General features: G+C 42.6%; 1 protein-coding gene across 2 annotated transcripts in view; it reads left to right on the top strand.

The window, feature by feature from the left end:
- The window catches only part of LOC133574259 (inactive dipeptidyl peptidase 10-like), a 389,479-nt gene that overhangs the window by 344,270 nt on the left and 22,321 nt on the right, over positions 1-22,888 (top strand). For both annotated transcript variants that reach the window (XM_061926362.1, XM_061926361.1), the window contains exons 17-20: positions 9,028-9,072; positions 10,836-10,934; positions 11,028-11,097; positions 21,795-21,989. In XM_061926362.1, the coding sequence (XP_061782346.1) occupies positions 9,028-9,072; positions 10,836-10,934; positions 11,028-11,097; positions 21,795-21,989 (409 nt within the window). The remainder of the gene's footprint in view (positions 1-9,027; positions 9,073-10,835; positions 10,935-11,027; positions 11,098-21,794; positions 21,990-22,888) is intronic.

The raw sequence follows: 22,888 nt of genomic DNA, 5'->3' as shown, positions 1-22,888 counted from the left end.
GAATATTTCAATACTGTAGCGGTTGCTTTAAGGACATGATTCACCACACCTGTTTACTTGACTTTGTTGTCATTATTCACTGTCATTGTTCTATTGTGCACATAACAATGTTGTACTTGTTTAGCATTCATATATGCAGTTAAGAGTGAGTAACTCGGTGCGGCCCCTTTAAGTGACAGTCAGGATATTTACCCAAAGGTGGGGGTTTGTTGTGACTGCCATTTTAAGTAGCTTGATAGATAGATAGATAGATAGATAGATAGATAGATAGATAGATAGATAGATAGATAGATAGTAGAGATGCGCGGATAGGCAATTTATTTCATCCGCAACCGCGGCAGAAAGTCGTCATCCATCCGCCATCCACCCGATGTAACGTTTGATCAGAACTACATCCGCCCGCCATCCGCCCGTTGTTATATATCTAATATTAATTAAAAAAAAAAAAAAAAGGGTGAAAACTACGCGAATTGCACCTTGTGCAGACAAGATTTTTCGATCGGACACGGAGGAATTAGCGATGTAAAAGACCACGTTGGGACAAAAAAACACAAGTCTAATGCCGTTGCTAGCGATACAAGTGGAAAACTTTCAACGTTTTTCGTCGCCCAAACAGATTCTTTGGATGTGATAAATGCCGAAGTTTTATTTACGGAGGCAATAATTGAGCATGGACTTCCAATCGCACTGGCTGATCACATGGGACAGTTAATAATGTAATGCAACCTTTAAAAATCATTACGCGGTGATCGCGATCCCAAAAATAAACTTTTCTTGCATGATAATGTCCAGAAAAATTCGCTTTATATTACTATAGAGTCCTTTTAACGAATGAGTTTGATGGTTTATCACAAACCTTAAATGAAAGAAGTCCTTTGTTCTCCTGCAGCATGGCCTTGCTTTGTGTTTGGTGCGCCATCCTGTCGGCTGTATTTCACAGCACGACATACTGTTAAAAGTGTTTATACTATTTATACTTTCAATTAACAAATTGAAGTCTTGTGAAAGGTTGACAGGATAACTGGCATTAACTGTCAAAATAATTTCAAACTATTGAAGTTAGCTTACAGAATAAACATGTCAATCAACCCATATGATTTTTGCTGTAATATTTTTGTTTTGAAAAGTCACTGTGACTGATAGAAAAGTGATGGTTTTAGCAACATTTTAACCTGTCTGAATGCTAATAATCATTTTGCGAGCAAGCAGGTAAGCTGCGCGGGCGGAGCGCGCGGAGTGACCCATGTTACGAGCCCCCGGCCACGGGGGTGGCGGGCAGGTAAACTGCTTACCTGCTGCGCGTGACGCCGGCCGCGGCGAAAGCGGACGAGGCGGGGTGTCGGTGCGGTGGGCGCGGTAGTGACCCTGGACGTGGGGTCCTCTCGGGGGAAGGAGCCTCGGTCCCGGACCCCGGCGAGGCGTCCCTCCGCTCCGTAAAAGTGTCCATCTTCTTTTCTTTTTTTTTCTTCTGTTGTGGCATATGCTGCAGGTGCCTGCTCGTTTTTCGTATGTGGGTAACAACATTTAACTATGTATATATATTTCCCAATTGGTTTAACTGCCACCCGCAAAAAACAACAACAAAAAAAAAAAAAAAAAAAAAAAAATATATATCTAATTAATCCGCCCAACCCGACCCGCGAGCGGATAAAATCTTATTTTTTTAAATTTCATCCGCCCGATCCGCGGATAATCCGCGGACTCCGCGGTTGTGTCCGCAAACCGCGCATCTCTAATAGATAGATAGATAGATAGATAGATAGATAGATAGATAGATGTTGATTCCTTCAGGAGAGTTCCCTCAGGAAAATGAAAATTCCAGCAGCAGTGTACAAAATTGAGATCAAATTTAAAAAGTAAAAAGTTAATAATGGGGGTATAAATGGAAACAAAATAAAAAAATATTACAATAGAATACAAATTAAAAGCAACAATGAGAATAAAAATATAACAGTAAAGTAAGAATATAACAAGAGAAACTAGGCAGTCGTGACCATGTTATGAAAAAGTATTGCACTGTTATTGTTTTGCATCCCCTGTCATCCTAGCAAATGTTGAATAATATATGACTAAAATGGTCACGTGAAGAAACAAACTAGTTTTATTCTAGATTGGCGGGCAAGCTTGCCTATGAGTACTACAAAGAGTAGTCGTCGAGTAAGCAGTCTTTCTCCTCTCTATTGTCTTTAATAGTAACAGTAATTCAGTACAGTATGAGTCATTTGGGAATATTATTTCAGGCCTACTCACTGTTGCGTAGATGTCCTGATGATTAGCCTGCAGATGGCTCTTCAAGTGGGTTGTATTTTTATCGGGGAAAATCTACCCACAAAGTTTACAACGTATCTTGTTGTCTACCATTGCAAAAGTAAAGTGTCTCCATGTTTCTTCATTTTCTTCCATGTGTAGAAGACATATTGAAATGATGTGTGTAACAATACATTAGGGATATAACAATATAAGAATTTCATATCACGGTTGTTGCGACCACAATTATCACGGTCATTATTATCGCAGTATTGTGGAATGTGCTCAAAAAGCTTTTTACACATAACTGAAATAAATAGACACACAGTTAGAAAAGTGTTTCTATATGCTTCACTGAAGTGTTTTAGTCTTGTGTTGTATCTGTTTTAATAGCTAAACGGTTATTGATGTTCTGTAAATAATGTTTTTTACTGCAGCACTTTAAGATGTATTTAATTGAAAAGTGCGCAAAATTTAAAATTTATTGTAATTATGTTTCACTTGTGTCTGACCTACTCGTTCAGCGGTAATTGAACGCACCATAAATGTCTCTTTTCCTCTTAAAGGAAGATGGATCGTCATAATTCCGTTGTAAGAGAGCACAGCTCGTAGCTTCAATGTGCACAACTGAATAACTTAGTCACTTAGACAGTAATGTGTTTATAGAAGTTTAGATTGAGGTATGTTGTTTTTAACGGGGAAAGACTATGTCTCTTGTTTTCATGTTAGCATTTAAGCTAGTGAGCTGGCATCAGTAAATCCACAGTGAGTTTATCAATGTGCAGTTATCAATCTCAGTTTCTTAAATAATTTTAAATTAAAAGGGTAATACAAACCGTCGGGAGTGTTGCTGCCTTCTTCATAATTACTGTTTATCGTTACATCTCTACAATATACCGTATTTTCCGCACTATAAGGCGCACCGGATTATTAGCCGCACCTTCTATGAATTACATATTTCATAATTTTGTCCACCAATAAGCCGCCCCGGACTATAAGCCGCGCCTACGCTGCGCTAAAGTGAATGTCAAAAAAACGCTGCGCTAAAGTGAATGTCAAAAAAACAGTCAGATAGTTCAGTCAAACTTTAATAATATATTGAAAACCAGCGTTCTAACAACTCTGTCCCAAAATGTACGCAAATGTGCAATCACAAACATAGTAAAATTCAAAATGGTGTAGAGCAATAAATAGCAACATAATGTTGCTCGAACGTTAATGTCACAACACACAAAATAAACATAGCGCTCACCTTCTGAAGTTATTCTTCATTCGTAAATCCTTCGAATTCTTCGTCTTCGGTGTCCGAATTGAAAAGTTGCGCAAGCGTGGGATCCAAAAATGGCCGGCTCCGCCTCGTCGAAGTCATCGGATTCAGTGTCGCTGTTGTTGTGCAGCAGTTCTGTGAATCCTGCCTTCCGGAAAGCTCGGACCACAGTTGTGACCGAAACTATCTGCCCAGGCATTTACGATCCACTGGCAGATGTTGGCGTATGTCGACCGGCGCTATCTGCCCGTCTTAGTGAAGGTGTGTTCGCCTTCGGAGCTGTGTGAAAAAAGCCACCCGGCCTCTTCGCGTAAACTTCCCTTAACCACTCGCTCATCTTTTCTTCATCCATCCATCCCTTCGAGTTAGCTTTTATGATGACGCCGGCTGGAAAGGTCTCTTTTGGCAAGGTCTTCCTTTTGAATATCATCATGGGTGGAAGTTAGCATGGCAAGCTAGAACCACAGTGAAGGATGACTTCTCATTCCCTGTGGTGCGAATATTCACCGTACGTGCTCCCGTTCCACAGTGCGGTTCACAGGAATATCAGCTGTGAAATACGGTAGTAATCCGTGTGCGGATGGAGAGATTGCGTCTTTTTATGAACCGGATCGCTTAGTAGGAGCCATTTTGTGGTCTTTACAGATGTAAACAGGAAATGAAACGTACGGTGATATCCGCGCGTTTTTTCTTCTTCTTCCGGGGGCGGGTGAAGCGCTTCCTGTTCTATGGGGGCGGGTGCTTTCCTTGGCGGTTGCTTGCGTAGAAGAAGAAGCGCTTCCTGTTCTACCGGGAAAAAAGATGGCGGCTGTTTACCGAAGTTGCGAGACCGAAACTTTATGAAAATGAATCGTAATAAAGCGCACCGGGTTATAAGGCGCACTGTCAGCTTTTGAGAAAAATTGTGGTTTTTAGGTGCGCCTTATAGTGCGGAAAATACGGTAGTCTTGTTTCCCTGTGAAAAATCCCAAACACCGTGTCTCAGCAGTTGTAGCTTAGATTGGATCCCCGGTGTGAGGCTCCATTTGATTGGTGAAATATCCAATGTCACGATATCCAATATCCAATGTCACTCCAATAGAGTCATGCCACATGACTCTATTGGAGTCATGTGACTCCAATAGAGTCACATGACTCTATTGGATTGGCGAAATAGAGTCATGTGACAGTGCCTGCCGAAAGAAAGCTTGCTGACAAAATGTATTTGTCTTTGAAAGTCTGATTTCAATAGATAATACATAATTATGAAGATAATGGATGGATGGATAAATGTAATGATCGGAATGAAACTCAAAATAATGCAATAAAAGTAGTGTTTCTTCTTCACAAAAATACTCAAGTAAAAGTAAAAAGTGTGTTACATTACAACTACCGTATTTTCCGCACTATAAGGCGCACCGGATTATTAGCCGCACCTTCAATGAATTACATATTTCATAACTTTGTCCACCAATAAGCCGCCCCGGATTATAAGCCGCGCCTACGCTGCGCTAAAGGGAATGTCAAAAAAACAGTCAGATAGTTCAGTCAAACTTTAATAATATATTGAAAACCAGCGTTCTAACAACTCTGTCCCAAAATGTACGCAAATGTGCAATCACAAACATAGTAAAATTCAAAATGGTGTAGAGCAATAGCAACATAATGTTGCTCGAACGTTAATGTCACAACACACAAAATAAATATAGCGCTCACCTTCTGAAGTTATTCTTCATTCGTAAATCCTTCGAATTCTTCGTCTTCGGTGTCCGAATTGAAAAGTTGCGCAAGCGTGGGATGCAAAATGGCCGGTTCCGTCTCGTCGAAATCATCGGAGTCAGTGTCGCTGTTGTTGTCCAGTAGTTCTGTGAATCCTGCCTTCCGGAAAGCTCGGACCACAGTTGTGACCGAAATATCTGCCCAGGCATTTACGATCCACTGGCAAATGTTGGCGTATGTCGTCCGGCGCTGTCTGCCCGTCTTAGTGAAGGTGTGTTCGCCTTCGGAGCTGTGTGAAAAAAGCCACCCGGCCTCTTCGCGTAAACTTCCCTTAACCACTCGCTCATCTTTTCTTCATCCATCCATCCCTTCGAGTTAGCTTTTATGATGACGCCGGCTGGAAAGGTCTCTTTTGGCAAGGTCTTCCTTTTGAATATCACCATGGGAGGAAGTTAGCATGGCAAGCTAGAACCACAGTGAAGGATGACTTCTCATTCCCTGTGGTGCGAATATTCACCGTACGTGCTCCCGTTCCACAGTGCAGTTCACAGGAATATCAGTTGCTGTGAAATACGGTAGTAATCCGTGTGCGGATGGAGAGATTGCGTCTTTTTATGAACCGGATCCTTGTCGCGTAGTAGGAGCCATTTTGTGGTCTTTACAGATGTAAACAGGAAATGAAACGTACGGTGATATCCGCGCGTTTTTTCTTCTTCTTCCGGGGGCGGGTGGTTGCTTACAGTAGAAGAAGAAGCGCTTCCTGTTCTATGGGGGCGGGTGCTTTCCTTGGCGGTTGCTTGCGTAGAAGAAGAAGCGCTTCCTGTTCTACCGGGAAAAAAGATGGCGGCTGTTTACCGAAGTTGCGAGATCGAAACTTTATGAAAATGAATCGTAATAAAGCGCACCGGGTTATAAGGCGCACTGTCAGCTTTTGAGAAAATGTGTGGTTTTTAGGTGCGCCTTATAGTGCGGAAAATACGGTACTCTGAAAAGTACATTAAAAAAAAAAAGTTACTTAAGTAAAATGTAAAGAGTAAAAGTAGTGCGTAACTACCGACCTCTGAATGTAGGTGTGTCTTAACTTTGCTTCACAACCACCTCATACACGCCTGGTTTGTCAGAGAATAAGACGTTGCAGAAATAATCTGTGATGCACTCTATCGGCTTTTGTCGCTATATTAATACATATTAAAAGTGAACGAGAGGTGTAACTTGCAACAGGCATTCATTCAAATACAAGCCATCAGGAAAGTTTTTGCGTGAGTGAGCGAAGATTCACCACCACAAGCCCAAGGAGTGTGCAGAAAACCTCCAGAAGTGTGCAACCCGACTCTTATCTCTTCCATATGTAAAAAGAAAACACACTTGTCTGTTGTTTGGCAACACTTTGAAAACCACTGCTCTACTAATTTTACCAGAAAGGCAAAGTGTGCCCTGGGTGTTATTTGCTGAATACAGCTTTTTTTATGGGACATTGTAGAAATAAAATGAACATAAAAAACAGCAAAACTTTCAAAACAGACCAAAAACGTTTAACCTAACAAGTAAAGGATAAAATGTGACAATCTAAAAAACGGATGTAATCAAAATTTTAACTCAACTGATTGTAATGGAATTGATATGGAAACAATAAAAAGGGTTTTGTACATCACAACCTATCCTTTCGGAGTAAAAATCATTGAAAAGCTATTTAACAACAAATTGGACAAATTCATCAATACATTTGGAACACTCGCAGACAGCCAATACAGATACAAAGCTAACATCGCAACATCGATGGCATTAATCAGAATAACAGAGGAAATTACTAATGCAATAGATGGTAAACAGTGTGCAGCTGCAGTGTTTATAGATATAATAAAAGCGTTTGACACAATTAACCATAATATATTAATTTATTACAGTAATTAGAATGGTATGGCAGCAGTGGGTTGGTCTTGAGCTGGGTAAAAAGCTACTTTACCAATGAGGGCAAATACGTGAAGCTAGGTGAACATACCGGCACATTTACAATCTCAATCTCTATATAAATAACATACGTGAAGTTTCAAAGGACTTAATGTTAGTACTATTTGCAGATGACACAACTGCGTTTTGTTCAGGAGAGAACACATAAAATCTAATTCAAATAATAACAGAAGAATTTAACAAATTGAAAGAGACTGTTTGACAAAATCAGACTACATGTATCTAAATCTTAAATAATGCTGTTTGATAACAATAAGAGAGAAAGTTACAAATACAAATAGATACAATTGATACAAATACAAAAAAAATATCAGCCGTGCCCACCATGGGCTGGAAGCTGTTTATTTTATTTATTTATTTGTTTTACATCAGATCAGGAAAAAATTCATCAAAACGAAGGCACGTTGACTAAGATGATAACACAATTAACCGACAATTCAGTTAAGTATTAAAAAAAGAGCCGAAAAAATCCAATCATATTTAATTTTGTCCTGTTGATGGGTGGAACAAGTTCGGAGTATGTCCAATCACAGCTCTATAACGGTGTACTTTGAAGGAGGGTGTGGGTTAGTTAAAAATGACAGCCAATCAAATGCTTTTCCTCTTCAGATGAGGAAGTCAGGAGTCCCCGCCAAAAACGAAACCAAAATGTGTGGCTTTAACATTTTTTCACAACGTATTATGTGTATAGCTGGGATAAAGTGACAAAGACTTATTTGATTTTTACTCCTATGATGCCATCAGCAACAGTCATCGATCGTGACATCACAACTGCATGTAAGTCTATAATTTCCGCCGTGTGACCGCGCATCGATCGCTAAATCTTCACTTTCATCCGTACATCATCTACAAAACTACACTTTATTCACTAACCGTGTTACAAACAAGAATAGTATATAGGACAATAGTAGTTAGACTAATATATAATGTCAGTTACCAAGGACATTGAAACCCTCTTGAACCTTATTGAAAAATGAGAATCTTATTCATCTCGTATTGCAAATCATAACTTAACTATGTATTAATGAGAACCTTATTTATTGATTATTGATCTATCTAGTCATTTATTTGTTTATTTTACAGATTAAGTACATGAAGTGAACAAACTAATTTGTTAGTAATTGGTATGAAGTGGAAAAGGGGTAGGATTAAATAGGCTCCGCTTCTTCCTCCTCCTTTTTGGGCATGTGATGCACACTACCATAGTGTAACTGTATGCATGTTTGAAATAAATGAATACCACAACCATAAAGCTAAAATATTGATACTCATAAAGAATAAAAAAGAACGATTTGTATTTAAATACTGTATATATTTTAGCTATTTCATTACAAATGACATGAGGTTTTTACACTACCACCATATTGAAAGGATAATAATAACAACATTGTTTGTTTTATGTACTTAATCACCACAACACTGCTGTTTTTTTACAATGAAAAATAGTTGACTATTGGTGTTATTTATGATAATAATAATAATAATAATAAGCACATTATTATTTGTTTTGATTTACTGAGAGGCTATAGAACGCTGCTGTTATGTTTTGCCTCTTGGCAGTTGATACTACAATTTAAAATTATGTGCAAAAAGATGTTGAAGAATATTGATTTTAAATACTTGAAACGTTTAATCACTTTTCAATAAAGTATTGAATTTAAAAGTACCAGTCCATGGGTTCAGTTTGGTTTTGGTATCAGTTTTGGTATCATTATTGACAACTGGACTTCTGCTCTCATGACAACCAGAGTTAGATTACGAATATCAGTAGCTGGCCTTGTGTCTGAAGTGAGTATTTGTCGTCAAAGTATTCATTGAACTGAGAAGCATTTTGTTTTTCATTGCAGGTCCTGGAGCACCTGCAGTCATCTTGCACAGCCTCAACACTTCAAGTAAGAGAAAAATATAAACAACACTAACAATGAGCCTGTGTTACTTAGCTACTTGCTGTTTGAAAGTGAGAATAGATTAGATCACATTTACATCATTTGTAAGAACGTGTAATACCTCTGGGTTCCCCCAGCATTTAGACTTTGGACGCTTAATTAGGCTCTTAAATTAAATATGTCATTGCAAATATTAATACAAGTTTCATGAAGTCACGTAGGGGCACCAACCTTAAATGTGAAAGAAAAGAAAAAAATCACTTATTATTGTCTTGTTAGGGTTGTCCCAATGCAACATGTTCACTTTTGATACAATACTGAGCTTCGAGTGTTGGTCAATACCGATGTTTATTCGATACAATATCAACAGGAATCATGTATACTTGTATTATTTTGCACTGTGCAATGATAAAAAAAAAGTTATGATTAAGTGGCATTTGTAAACAGAGTACAATGGTAGATATGAAAAACACTAACCTATTTTTTCTTATCCTGTCCATAAGTTGAAATGAAGTGGTTATTTATTTATTTATTCTTTTTATATTTTTTAAACATGTTCTGGCTAGCCAGTCAGGCAAATCATATTGTTGATATAATGCCTATCTGCCATGCAGATTTGCTTTACAAAAGAGAAATGTGGGATATTTCTCTTGAAAGAAGAAAACAAAGAGAAGACAGAGGGGGGAAATATCAGGGACAAGAAGGGATAGGATGAAAATACAAGAACAAAAAATAACAACAACAGAACAACATCAGCTATGATATATAGAAATGTGATACCAAAAACAATGAACTAGTTAATGAAGTAGACAGTAATATCACAGAAATGAAAGTTAACATTATTGCACTACAAATGGACCAATAAAATTACCAACAGTAATTGTTTTTTTAACACTTTATGGTCACAATAATTCATGAAGTTAAGTTCATGACACAGTAAGTTGAATGATGCAGACACAATTGTTACTGGACACTTTGTAATGCGCTTCTGCCTTGGGGATTGTATGTGTAAATGTCAAAAGTGGAAGGCAGCTTTAGCGGCGTGACCCCAAGATGCAGCAGGCAGGAAGCAGATGGTGAGTAAAATAATATTATTTAATAAAAACAAAAGAAGCCGCACTCACGAGGGACTGGGAGATCACGCAAGTAGGAGTGGAAAAGAACAAAATAAGGCAAGTGCAAACGTAACTGCACAAGACATGGAACTTATTTTTATCAAGGAACCAACATGTGTAAGACCAGCATAGCAATAGGCATTTTATATTTTATTATCACGTATTTATAGATGATTATCCATTTGGCGTAAATTCGATGTTTTTTATCCAAATACATGTCTATTTTCGCAGAGAATTAGCAAGAATGTGTGGGGTTTCCCACCAAAACATAACTGTATGCTGAATGGTAAATATGTGTAGACTCTCTTTATGCTGAAACTTGCATTTTTGAGTATGAACACACGTTCACGTATATACATACTTTACTACATGTTATTGTATTTATTAATGTCTCGAAATTATGCAGCTGGGAACTGAAAACTGTGGAGGATTTACAATAATAATGAATTCATTTTGTGTTGTCATTAGAAATGCTGGTCATGCCACTATGAACAACTTGAATATTTTTTTCTTAAATGCTGTTACTTTTAAGGTGTTAATTTTATAATTTATTACTTAATTTATTTTCTTTTGAATGCAGTACTAACACTTCAACTTCATAGCATTACTATGTATTTGTCTGCAGCGTGATGTTCTTGTTTGCTATTTTTTCAGATTACTATGTTCTAGAAAACAACTTCTTACTGAGGGCAGCTTTGAACTACAAAAGGATCCAACTGACAGACTTCAGAACAATCCCAATCCAACATTTTGGTGCGAATGAAGTTATGGTTCTTTCTCACAGAGCCCCCTGAAAAACACAAATAATTGTCTCATATATCGTCATCTTTTTATCTTTTTGTTTAGATTTACCTTTGAAAATCTCGTATCCACCTGACTTCTCGGAATCACGACACTATGGACTCCTCTTGATCATGTACGTATGATTGATGCTATTTTATTAATAATCTCATCAATACTAATCATATGCACCCCTGTTAATGCTATTGTATCAATAATCTAATCAGTAATTAACATACACACCCACAGTGATGCTATCTTATCAATAATGTCATCAATATTATGCAAAACCAGCTTTTCTTATCTTTTGGTTTCTGTTTTTTGTTTATTTGGGTTCCCAAAAGGCCCCGAAAATGTAAAATTAAACCATGTTGGCATGGCAGAGATATTTATAAAACAATCTGGGCTTCTTCCAAACTGGCTCCAAATGAGCCATTTGTAATGTGAGATTTTAGTGATGTATTTTGTCTTAGTTACGTCTGCGGATATCTCCATATATGTTAGCGGTTTACCCAAGGAGCATTGCGCGAGTCTGCCATTTATATTCCGGTAGTCAATAAGTTCCTTCTTTTTCTCTATCCTCTTGTTGTGTAGCACACTGGTTCATACATGCACATGCATGCTAAAATCCTCCACTGTTGCCATTTCTAAAAAATAAAAAAAAAAGTAGCATATAGTTCTAACTTATATCTGCGAATAGACTTGATATGGAAGCACTAAAATCTACAACATCTTTGACTGGGTGGAGACGCAGTCGACGAGGGCGTGGACTGGAGGAGGACTTCTGCACGTAAATAAGACCGCCCACAAAACGGCGCACTCTGAAGAGACAGTCAGAAAGCGGCTTGATGATGGTCTGTAAAACAAAATCTGCGCAACATATAAAGCACCACCATTACTTACTACTAATAGTGATGTTTCAAAAGTAGAAAAAAATCATAATATGACTTCTTTATCATACACAACTTGATTAATGCTAATTTAATAATAATCTTATCAATACTTAAACTGTTAAATCTCAGCCAATGTTGAATACCAGAAGCAGAGAGAGAGAGAGAGAGAGACAGAGAGAGAGAGAGAGAGAGAGAGAGAGAGAGAGAGAGAGAGAGTCTTTATGTATCCAAAAATGAAAGAACAAAAAACAATGGCAGTGGGTGGAGGAATCAGTGCCATGAAAAACCAAGGGAACAATGTACAAAATTAAGTGGCCGTCAGAAGATTGGCATGGTTTAGACTCATGAAGGAACAAACCCGAAAAGGACAGGTGTGTGCAAGCGCTATAAGTTGGGTGTGGTAATTGGTTCCACATGTGCTGAAGCTCTCCCTGGCTGCCATGACAATGAGAAACAGCAAGACACGCACAGAAACAGAGAGAGTGAGACAGAGAGTGGGAGAGAACCCCAGGAAGGTGGAGATCGAACAAGGTAGAACAAATGGTGTGTTCAATAGGGTAAAGACCAATAAACCGAGGCTGGATTTTATGAGAGTCCGTGTGGAGTGGAAGATTTTTGGAGGATGACTACACTCTTTGTCCTGGCCTATACTTCGGTGCAGGGAGACAGTGTAGGTTAGCCAACCACTGATTGAGCTCTGAGGTGCGGGATAACGCAGCTTGGATGTGGTGCCAGGCCAGGCGAGCGCAACAAAGATGGAAAGCAACGGACAACACAACAGATTTAGACTCCAACAACGGCAAGGCAGGCGTTTGAAAACCATCGGTAGTGTTGGAAAGGTAAACCCCTGTGGCAGAATAAATGATAGAGTTGTTGACATACTCGATCCAGGGGTAAAATGAAAGACCAGGATGCCAGCTGTTGGTGGCAGATGCAGCTTATGGTGGACTCCAAGTCTTCGTTGGCTCACTCCATCGAGTCATTGGACTGAGGGGGATGGTATCCATAAGACCAATAGCTCAGTGGTTTTCAGGGAAGACGGAAGCTTGGTTAGTGCAGCAAGTGGACCATCTTGGAGAACCACGGTGTTGCCATTAGGGGACGGAAGTTCCATTACAAAGTCCAATGCAACGTTTGATCAGGGACGAGGAGAATTTATCCTAGACAGGGCACCAGGCTTTCCTATCTTAGATCTGGGGTGGAAATTCAGTGTGTCGTTGCACATGGAGAGGAAAAGAGCCCACAGTACTTGCCTGAAGTTCATTGTCTGGGCGAAGTGCAGGTAGGCCAGGTTTTTGTGGTCTGTGAATATGGTAAATGGGTGTTCTGAGCCTTCCAGATGTTGTCTCCACTCATGCAAAGCTAATATGACAGCCAGAAATGTTCGATTGTCTATATTGTAGTTCCTTTCTGCTGCAGTCAGGCGATGAGAGAAGAAGGGTGGGGGTGCAGTATGCCACTGGTGGAATTGCGCTTGTGATGATGATGGCAGAAATACGTGAACCAGATGTGTCGACTAAGACAAAAAAATTAGAGGCAAGTTCAGGATGGCAAGGTGGTTAAAAAGACCTGTGGTTAAGAAACGCCTTGGTGGCTTCTAAGTAGATGTAAGCTTTGTGAGAGGCTCAGCAACTCGGTTGTAATCATGGATAAACCGACGATAAAAATTTGTGAAACCTAATAATCTCTGCAGAAGCTTTCTTGATGTAGGAACAGGCCAGTTGACCACGGCCTGGATCTTGGCCAGATCGGGTTTAAGCTAACCCTGCTCCACAATGAACGCATGGAATTGGCATTTCTGTACTTTGATAAATATAGTGTATTATCCTTATTCTTGACAAATCTTTGGAGTACAAGACGTACCAGCTGATTATGTTACTCCAACGTTGGAGAAAATATTAGATTGTTGTCTTAATAAACAAAGACCAAACATCTTACTGAGCATATCGTTAATCAGAGAATGGAACGCTTGTCGATTCGAACCACCAATTAGATGAGGTCATCAAGGTCCAGAGGTAGGTAGACAGCCATCATGTGATCAAAGCAGAAAGTGTCCAAGAGAGCAGTCTGGTTCCAATCGCTCTCGGCCTCAACGGTACGGAAGTCAATGGAAAATTCTGACACACTGCCTTGACCCTGACGCAACCACAGAAAAGAGTAGGAAAGGGGATAGTCCTCTGAAAAGTTTCCTCCAAGGCTTTGGAAAAGGCCAGAAAGGAACTGCACAAATGGGATTACCGGCTCCACTCTGTTGTGACTCACGCGGTGGCTCTGGTTTGTAGGTGGGATGTGGTGAAAGCCACGCAGTCATGCTCAGTGAAAAGCGGCAAATAGAGTTGACCTGTGTCTACGGAAAAACATTGTGGTCGAGGCAGCAGGGAAAAAGAGATAGAAGTGGCAGGCGAGGCGACTGGAGCAGGTGGCGAGGCAGCACTGATGGTCGACAAAACACCTGGGCTTAACAAATGAAACAATGAAAAATACATGCACGCTAATTGGCAGGAGGATTGTTGGCGTGGTCTGGACTCATGGAGGAACATGAAGGAAAGAACCAGCAAAGGACAGGTGTGTGCAATCACTATAAGTAGGGTGTGGTGATTGCTGCCAGGTGTGTTCAAGCCTTTCCGCATTCTTTGACTGCCATGACAAATAGGGCGAGAGAGAGCAGAGCATGAGTATGGTGGCCAAAAAAAGGCACAGAGAAGAAAAACAGGAATGTGAGACAAATACCCTCATTCATGCTATTTTGTAAATAATTTATCGTGACACCCTCATTGGTGCTATCTTATCAAAATTCTTATTAATACTTATCATAGACATCTGTGACATACAAGCTTTAAAGGTGCCATATGTAATAATGTGGCCAGAAATGGTACTGCAATCATGGTCAAAATTCTGTAGTTCCCTCCCTCTCTCCCTGACTGAGGTTGCCAGATAATCAGCCAAATCCAGCTCGATCGACTGGGCTTCTCCAAGGAACTTCAAACTTCCACTGCCTTTTACTAGGGGTTGAGGTGCTGGGACCATAATAGCTGAATAGACAAGCATTTTGTCAATAACAAATCTCTAACCAACATATTTTACACAGAAATTAGGCTATTTTCAGGAAGAAGTATGTCATGCCTGCGTACAATATCACAACAAATTGCAATCATATAGTTATTGTCAGTACTATCAGAAAACAAAGACTAAAACAAACGACAACCAACGCTAGCAATGGTTGTACTGGTGAAAATAAGTAGAGCATGCTTAGCAGCCTAATGTACGCCCAAAACTGAAGAGGAGACATAAATGAATAAATGATAAATGGGTTGTACTTGTATAGCGCTTTTCTACCTTCAAGGTACTCAAAGCGCTTTGACACTACTTCCACATTTACCCATTCACACACACATTCACACACTGATGGAGGGAGCTGCCATGCAAGGCGCTAACCAGCACCCATCAGGAGCAAGGGTGAAGTGTCTTGCTCAGGACACAACGGACATGACGAGGTTGGTACTAGGTGGGGATTGAACCAGGGACCCTCGGGTCGCGCACGGCCACTCTTCCACTGTGCCACGCCGTCCCGACATCATACCAAGGTATACCTATCGGCTACTGTTTCAAACGTTTCATATTGCCATATAACTTGGTACATGTAGTCCACAATATGCAAACACGAATGAGGAATTATTTTATCATGTGATTTGGCTGTCTACATACGTTTCACATTGCCATGATGACAGCCGTGCTAACCCATTTCCTCAGCGTATCAGCGTATTGAGAACAAAATAGGCACTAACACTACTCATACTATACTATAGCCTACCAGGTTTACCTTTTGTAAATGATTTGACTAAAATACAAGAAAAGACCAACTTTGTGTGCTTTTTGGAGGACATTTAGATGTTAACTGCCTGTCCTGTTTTGCACAAGTAAACATACTGCAGGACTGCTTTCATAGGATGTTTTAAATGCAAGCCTATGTATTTATTTATCTATCGTTCCAGCTTATTTTTGTTTTTTTCTGATATCGAACCGATATCAATTTCAGATTGGGACACCTCTGGTTCTCAGTATGTAGTTTTGTATTGATTTACTTTCCCTACAAGTATTGAATATCCTTAAAAAAATATTTAAGTGTATTGTTAGGATATGGTGGAGTGGATCCCAAGGATGCAGAGACGTGTTGTGTACAATTGTTCTTCCTTTTATTTAGGAGGAAGCACAAAGTAACAAAACAAAGGTGATGGTAGATAACACACAAAACTAAAAGCGCTAGACAAGGCTAGGAAAAATACTTCATGAAAGAAGTTAATATAAGGACAAAAGTACAAACTAAAAACGCTAGACAAGGCTAGGAAAACATACTTCATGAAAGAAGTTAATATAAGGACAAAGTACAAACTAAAGACGCTAGACAAGGCTAGGAAAAATACAGGCAAACCTTAGATGAATGGTACACGATGAACTAGTGAGTTCTCTGGCAATATCAACAGGTTTGCAAGCAGTGACAAAGTTCCGGCGCTCACAGGCCGTCAGCAGCCAGGTTAAATAGGCTGCTTCTAATCTACGTCAGGTGTGTGCTGCTGCCTTGCGCCAGCTGCACTCCATACTGTGGACGAGAGAGAGAGTGAACATGGTGTGCAGACAACAACAGAACTGAGCAAGGAAATTTCAGATTACCACAGTACCCCCCCCTTCAACGGACGCCTCCTGGCGGCCTACCTGGCTTGTCTGGGAATCGAATGTAAAAATCCTTGATCAAGTCTTTGTCAATAATAAGCGATCTTGAAATCCATGACCGCTCCTCCGGGCCGTACCCCTCCCAGTCTACCAGGTATTGGAATCCCCTGCCCCTTCTTCTCACATCCAAGATGGTGTTTACTGTAAACGCTGGGTGACCCTCAACCAGCCTGGGTGGAGGAGGCGGTACCTCAGGAGGACTGAGCGGGCTGGATGCGACAGGCTTGATGCGAGACACGTGAAAGACAGGATGGCATTTGAGAGATCTTGGGAGACGGAGCTTGACTGCAACACGGTTGATGATCTTGATAATGGGGAATGGTCCAATGAACCTGGGAGCCAGTTTCCTAGAGTCGGTGGCCAATGGTAGGTCCCGGGACGACAACCAGACCTTCTGTCCCAACTGGTAGTGTGGGGCTGGTGTGCGATGGCGGTTGGCTAAGAGTTGGTTCCTGGCCGATGTTCTTTTTAACGCCGCCCTGGTGTTGCGCCAAGCCTGGTGAGCCCGACGCAGGTGTGCCGTTACGGATGGTACGTCGGCATTGGGTTGGGTAGAAGGAAAAACAGGGGGTTGGAAACGATAGGCGACGTGAAATGGAGACAGGTTGGTGGCGGAGCTAATGAGGGAATTGTGAGCGTATTCTATCCATGGGAGATTCTCAGACCAGGTTGAGGGTTGCCGATGACAAGTGCACCGGATGGCCGCCTCCAGGTCTTGGTTGGTCCGCTCGGTCTGTCCATTGCTCTGTGGGTGGTAGCCGGAGGATAGGCTAGGGGAGGCCCCCAGGGACTTGCAGAATGCCCTCCAGACAGCCGAGGAAAACTGTGGCCCTCTGTCGGATACCACATCAGCGGGGATGCCGTGCAGCCGGAAAGCGTGGAGCACTAATAGTTGGGCTGTTTCAAGAGCCGAAGGCAGTTTGGGGAGGGCCACGAAGTGGGCCATTTTCGAGAACCGGTCCACAATGGTCAAGACAGTGTCATTTCCTTCAGAGGGGGGAAGTCCTGTGACAAAGTCCACCGCTATGTGTGACCACGGGCGGGAGGGGATGGGTAATGGGTGTAACAGTCCTGCTGGGGCCTGGTGGGATGCCTTGTTCCGGGAGCAGGACCGACATGCTGCCACAAACGCCTTCGTATCTGCCAGAATGGATGGCCACCAAAAACGCTGGGAGAGGACAAAACTGGTGCGACGAGTACCTGGATGGCAAGCGATCTTTGACCCATGTGCCCAATCCAGAACGCTGGAACGGAGCCGAGGAACCACAAACAACCGACCTGGTGGGCAGCCCCGAGGAGATGTGTCCGACTTTAGGGCCTCCAAGACTTGCCGCTCGATGTCCCACTGGAGTCCCCCAATGATGTGGGTATGGGGAACAATTGGTTCAGGTGAGGAATCCTCAAGAGATGAAGAGTAGAGACGGGAAAGGGCATCGGGCTTCCCATTCTGAGAACCAGGTCGGAAAGTGATGATAAAGTTAAAACGGGTCAGAAAAAGTGCCCACCTGGCTTGGCGGGGGTTCAGTCTCTGTGCGGTCCTTAAGTAGGACAGGTTCTTGTGGTCCGTGAAGATGATGAATGGTAGCTCCGCCCCTTCCAGCCAATGTCTCCACTCCTGAAGGGCCAAGATGACCGCCAGAAGCTCCCTGTTGCCAATGTCATAATTTTTTTCAGCAGGGGATAGGCGACGAGAGAAGAAAGCACAGGGGTGCAACTTCTGGTCGGTGGTAGATTGCTGGGAGAGAACGGCCCCTACACCTGAATCAGAAGCGTCCACCTCAACAAAAAATTGGAGAGAACGGTCAGGGTAACAAAGCACAGGAGCCGAAGTAAACAATCTTTTCAGCCTCAAGAACGCGGAATTGGCTTCGGGTGTCCATTCAAACGGAACTTTAGTAGAGGTTAGCCTTGTAAGTGGCTCAGCGACGCGACTAAAATTGCGAATAAATCGCCGATAAAAATTAGAGAAGCCCAAGAATCTCTGAAGGTGCTTCTTGGACACCGGAGTGGGCCAGTCTACTACTGCTTTGACTTTAGCGAGGTCTGGTCTGAGTCTACCCTCCTCAATGATAAATCCTAAGAAGGGAATGGAGGATGAGTGAAACTCGCATTTCTCCGCCTTCACGAACAGTTTATTTTCGAGCAATCGTTGAAGGACCAACCGAACCTGCTGTACATGTTCGTCAAATGTCGATGAATAAATTAATATATCGTCCAGGTAAACGAAGAGAAACCGACCTGTCATGTCCCGAAAAATATCGTTAATGAAGCCCTGAAAAACGGCAGGTGCATTAGTAAGTCCAAAAGGCATGACAAGATACTCAAAATGTCCGAGAGGAGTGTTGAATGCGGTCTTCCATTCATCCCCCTCTCGGATGCGAACTAGATGGTACGCGTTACGTAGATCGAGTTTAGTAAAAAACTTTGCGGACTGTAAGGGAGTAAAAGCAGAATCAAGGAGTGGAAGAGGATACTTATTCTTGACAGTAATCTGATTAAGAGCACGGTAGTCTATACAAGGCCGTAGGGACTTGTCCTTCTTTTCGACGAAATAAAATCCGGCGGCTACCGGTGCGGTCGAAGGGCGAATGAGGCCCGCAGCTATTGATGTGTTTATGTATTCTTCTAGTGCTTTGAGTTCGGTGTTAGACACCTTGTACAAACGGGTCGATGGTAAAGCCGCTCCGGCTAGCAAATCGATACCACAATCGTAGGGTCGGTGGGGGGGAAGTGAGAGTGCTCTATCCTTGCTAAACACCGCTCTTAAGTCATGGTAGTTTGTGGGCACGTTTGTCAAGTCTATGTTCTCTATAACGGCGGTAGGTGGCGGTGTGTGAGATCCTGCTGCGGAATGAAGACAATGTGTGTGGCAGGTCACACTCCAATTAATAATGGCCGAACGAGGCCAGTCTATGTGCGGGTTATGCTTATGTAACCAGGTGATCCCCAGAATGACGGGCGCGGACCGTGATGGCACAATAAAAAAAATTATTTTCTCACAATGATTACCAGACAAGCGCAGGTTGATTGGCAGGGTCTGGTGGGTTATGCTGGCTAATAGGCGCCCATCAAGAGAATACACCCTCTTGGGCACATACAGTTTTACAACAGGAATCTTATGAAGTCTCATGAACTCAAAATCCAAAAAGTTATCATCTGCTCCTGAGTCAATGAGAGCGCAAATGTCTATTTGTTGGTTAGGCCAAGAAAGAGTACCTTTTAGTTGCATTCTGCCTGCGGCCAACGAAGGAGAACGGCGACCTCTGGTGGACGTGTCCTCTGGCGAGTGAGGGCGCACTCGTGGCCGTGCGGCGGGGCGCGGTAGTTCCTTACAGTGGGAGATGAGATGATCAGCGGCCCCACAGTATAGGCAGAGTTTGAGGCGAAAGCGGCGTTCCCTCTCGGCGGTGGTGAGTCGGCGACCTCCCAGTTGCATCGGCTCATCTATCTGCCACGAAGGAGAGGTGTCTTCGGGAACGAGATGCTCCGTCATGCAGATGGCAGGTCTAGCAGGCGCTGATTGGCTGCTAGGTGGGGCTTGTCTCCCTCGTCGATCCCTCCTCTCCTCCAATAGGCGGAAATCGATCTGCACCGCCAGCTCGATGAGATCATCCAGATTCGTCGGAAGTGACAGCGGGATCATCATGTGACGAATCTCGTCCGCGAGACCCAGGTAGAAGGCGTCCAACAGCGCCGAGGGACCCCAGTCACAGTCGGCGGCCATGGTGCGGAACTCGATCGCGTAATCTGCGACCCGTCGTGAACCCTGTTGCAGCCGGAAAAGGGATCTAGCTGCCTCTCTACCTGGGAGTCGTCGTTGGAAGATCTGCCTCAAGGATTTGGAAAAGTTTGCATACGTGGAGCTGGAGGCGGTCTGACGGTTCCATTCTGCAGTCGCCCAGGTGCCAGCACGGCCTGACAGGTGGGAGATGACAAACGCTACCTTAGCCCGCTCAGAGGTGAAAGCGGAAGCGTTTAGTTCAAAATGTAGTTCACACTGCGTCAGGAATTGTCTTACATCTTCCTTTTCTCCGGAAAAACGTTCGGGTCGGGATAGCCGCATGTTGCTGGTACTGGCGGGTTGTGTAGGTTGGGTGGATACCTGGTCGGGCACGGTGGTCGAGGTGGGTACGACGGTGGCTAGCAGCATATTGACTCGCTCCAACATGGTGTCTTGACGCTCCGACAGTCCCTGTAGACCTCGGCTCAGGTGGTCTAGCTGGTCCCCCTGCTGGTTGATTCGTTGAGCCTGGCCTTGCAATGCTCTTTTCCAGGCATCTGTCTCTGCGGGTTCCATAGTATGGCCGGAACTTTTCTGTTAGGATATGGTGGAGTGGATCCCAAGGATGCAGAGACGTGTTGTGTACAATTGTTCTTCCTTTTATTTAGGAGGAAGCACAAAGTAACAAAACAAAGGTGATGGTAGATAACACACAAAACTAAAAGCGCTAGACAAGGCTAGGAAAAATACTTCATGAAAGAAGTTAATAGAAGGACAAAAGTACAAACTAAAAACGCTAGACAAGGCTAGGAAAACATACTTCATGAAAGAAGTTAATATAAGGACAAAGTACAAACTAAAGACGCTAGACAAGGCTAGGAAAAATACAGGCAAACCTTAGATGAATGGTACACGATGAACTAGTGAGTTCTCTGGCAATATCAACAGGTTTGCAAGCAGTGACAAAGTTCCGGCGCTCACAGGCCGTCAGCAGCCAGGTTAAATAGGCTGCTTCTAATCTACGTCAGGTGTGTGCTGCTGCCTTGCGCCAGCTGCACTCCATACTGTGGACGAGAGAGAGAGTGAACATGGTGTGCAGACAACAACAGAACTGAGCAAGGAAATTTCAGATTACCACATGTATGTCTCATTGAGAATTAATTATTTAATTAAAGTAGTAACAAAAGTACACAAAGTACCTGCTCAGTGGCCTAGTGGTTAGAGTGTCCGCCCTGAGATCGGTAGGTCGTGAGTTCAAACCCCGGCCGAGTCATACCAAAGACTATAAAAATGGGACCCGTTACCTCCCTGCTTGACACTCAGCATCAAGGGTTGGAATTGGGGGTTAAATGACCAAAAACGATTTCCGGGTCAAATGCAGAGAATAATTTCGCCATACCTAGTGTGTGTGTGACAATCATGGGTACTTTAACTTTAACAAGCATGAATGGAACAAAATATGTGTCTTTACATTTTCTTTGCAATCAACAGCGATGGCACCCCTGGTGGTCAAGCTGTGAGTGACTGCTTCAGTCTGGGCTGGGATTCCGTGCTGGTCAGCACAGACAACGTCATCGTGGCTCGCCTGGATGGGCGGGGAAGCGGCTTCCAAGGCCAGAGGGTTCTTCATGAGGTCCACCAGAGACTGGGAACTGTGGATGTTCAGGACCAGATCGCTGCAGTGGAGTATGTTGTCCTTTCCTGTCAATGCAAGTTGTTTAGGGCTACAATCAGTCATGTTTATGTTTTACAATGTTCTATGTAGGGCTGGGCGATATATCGAATATACTCGTTATATCGCGGGCTTGTCTCTGTGCGATGTAGAAAATGACTATATCGTGAGTGTTCGAGTATACGTTCTCACGCTGCTGCTTTTAGCTGCGGGCATTAGACTACAGGCTTTTCTCACTCTTTCTTGTCTCTCCTTCTCACAGAGAGATAAAACAAGCGCACCTTGTTACTTACGTCACATACTGTCGTGCGTGCAACGTCATATGCTCTCGCGGAGCAGAGAGGTAGCAGCATGGGTAAAGCTAGCTGTGGCAGGTGATGCTAGTGGAGCAGTGCGAGTGGTAATACGAGAGAGAGAAGGTGCAATTCTGGTAACAAATGGAGGAAGCAGAATGAATTCCCAAGAAAAACAGCACGGGGTCCATCGTCTGGCGATGGTTTGACTTCAAGCGGGAAGATGTCGAACAGACAACCGTAATATGTAAAGTATGCGGCAAAAGCGTTGCTACAACTACAAAAAGTAGCAGCACTACTAATTTGTAGCATCATTTGAAAAGTCACCCGCTAGAGAATAAGGAGTGCTTGAAACTGCGCATGTCAACATCTCGGCCGGTGCCACAGCCAACAAAATGCCGAAGTAAACAGCACTGACCCAATTGAGCCTGGCGTCTTCCATTTCCAGATCAACACCGTATGAAAAAAATAGTCAAAAACAGGAGATAATGTCCGCAGTAACCTACCACATAGCGAAGGACATACACAATTTGTGTGACATCATGCACAAAAGTGCACTTTATTAGTTTTGAAATATTGTAGTGGCGTTCTGCACAAAAAATGCACTTTAATTTAGTGTT

The sequence above is a fragment of the Nerophis lumbriciformis genome, linkage group LG31, assembly GCF_033978685.3.
Source record: "Nerophis lumbriciformis linkage group LG31, RoL_Nlum_v2.1, whole genome shotgun sequence".
Lineage (NCBI taxonomy): Eukaryota > Metazoa > Chordata > Actinopteri > Syngnathiformes > Syngnathidae > Nerophis > Nerophis lumbriciformis.
The sequence above is the reverse complement of the archived record's forward strand: the minus strand, read 5'-3'. Positions and strand labels throughout refer to the sequence as shown.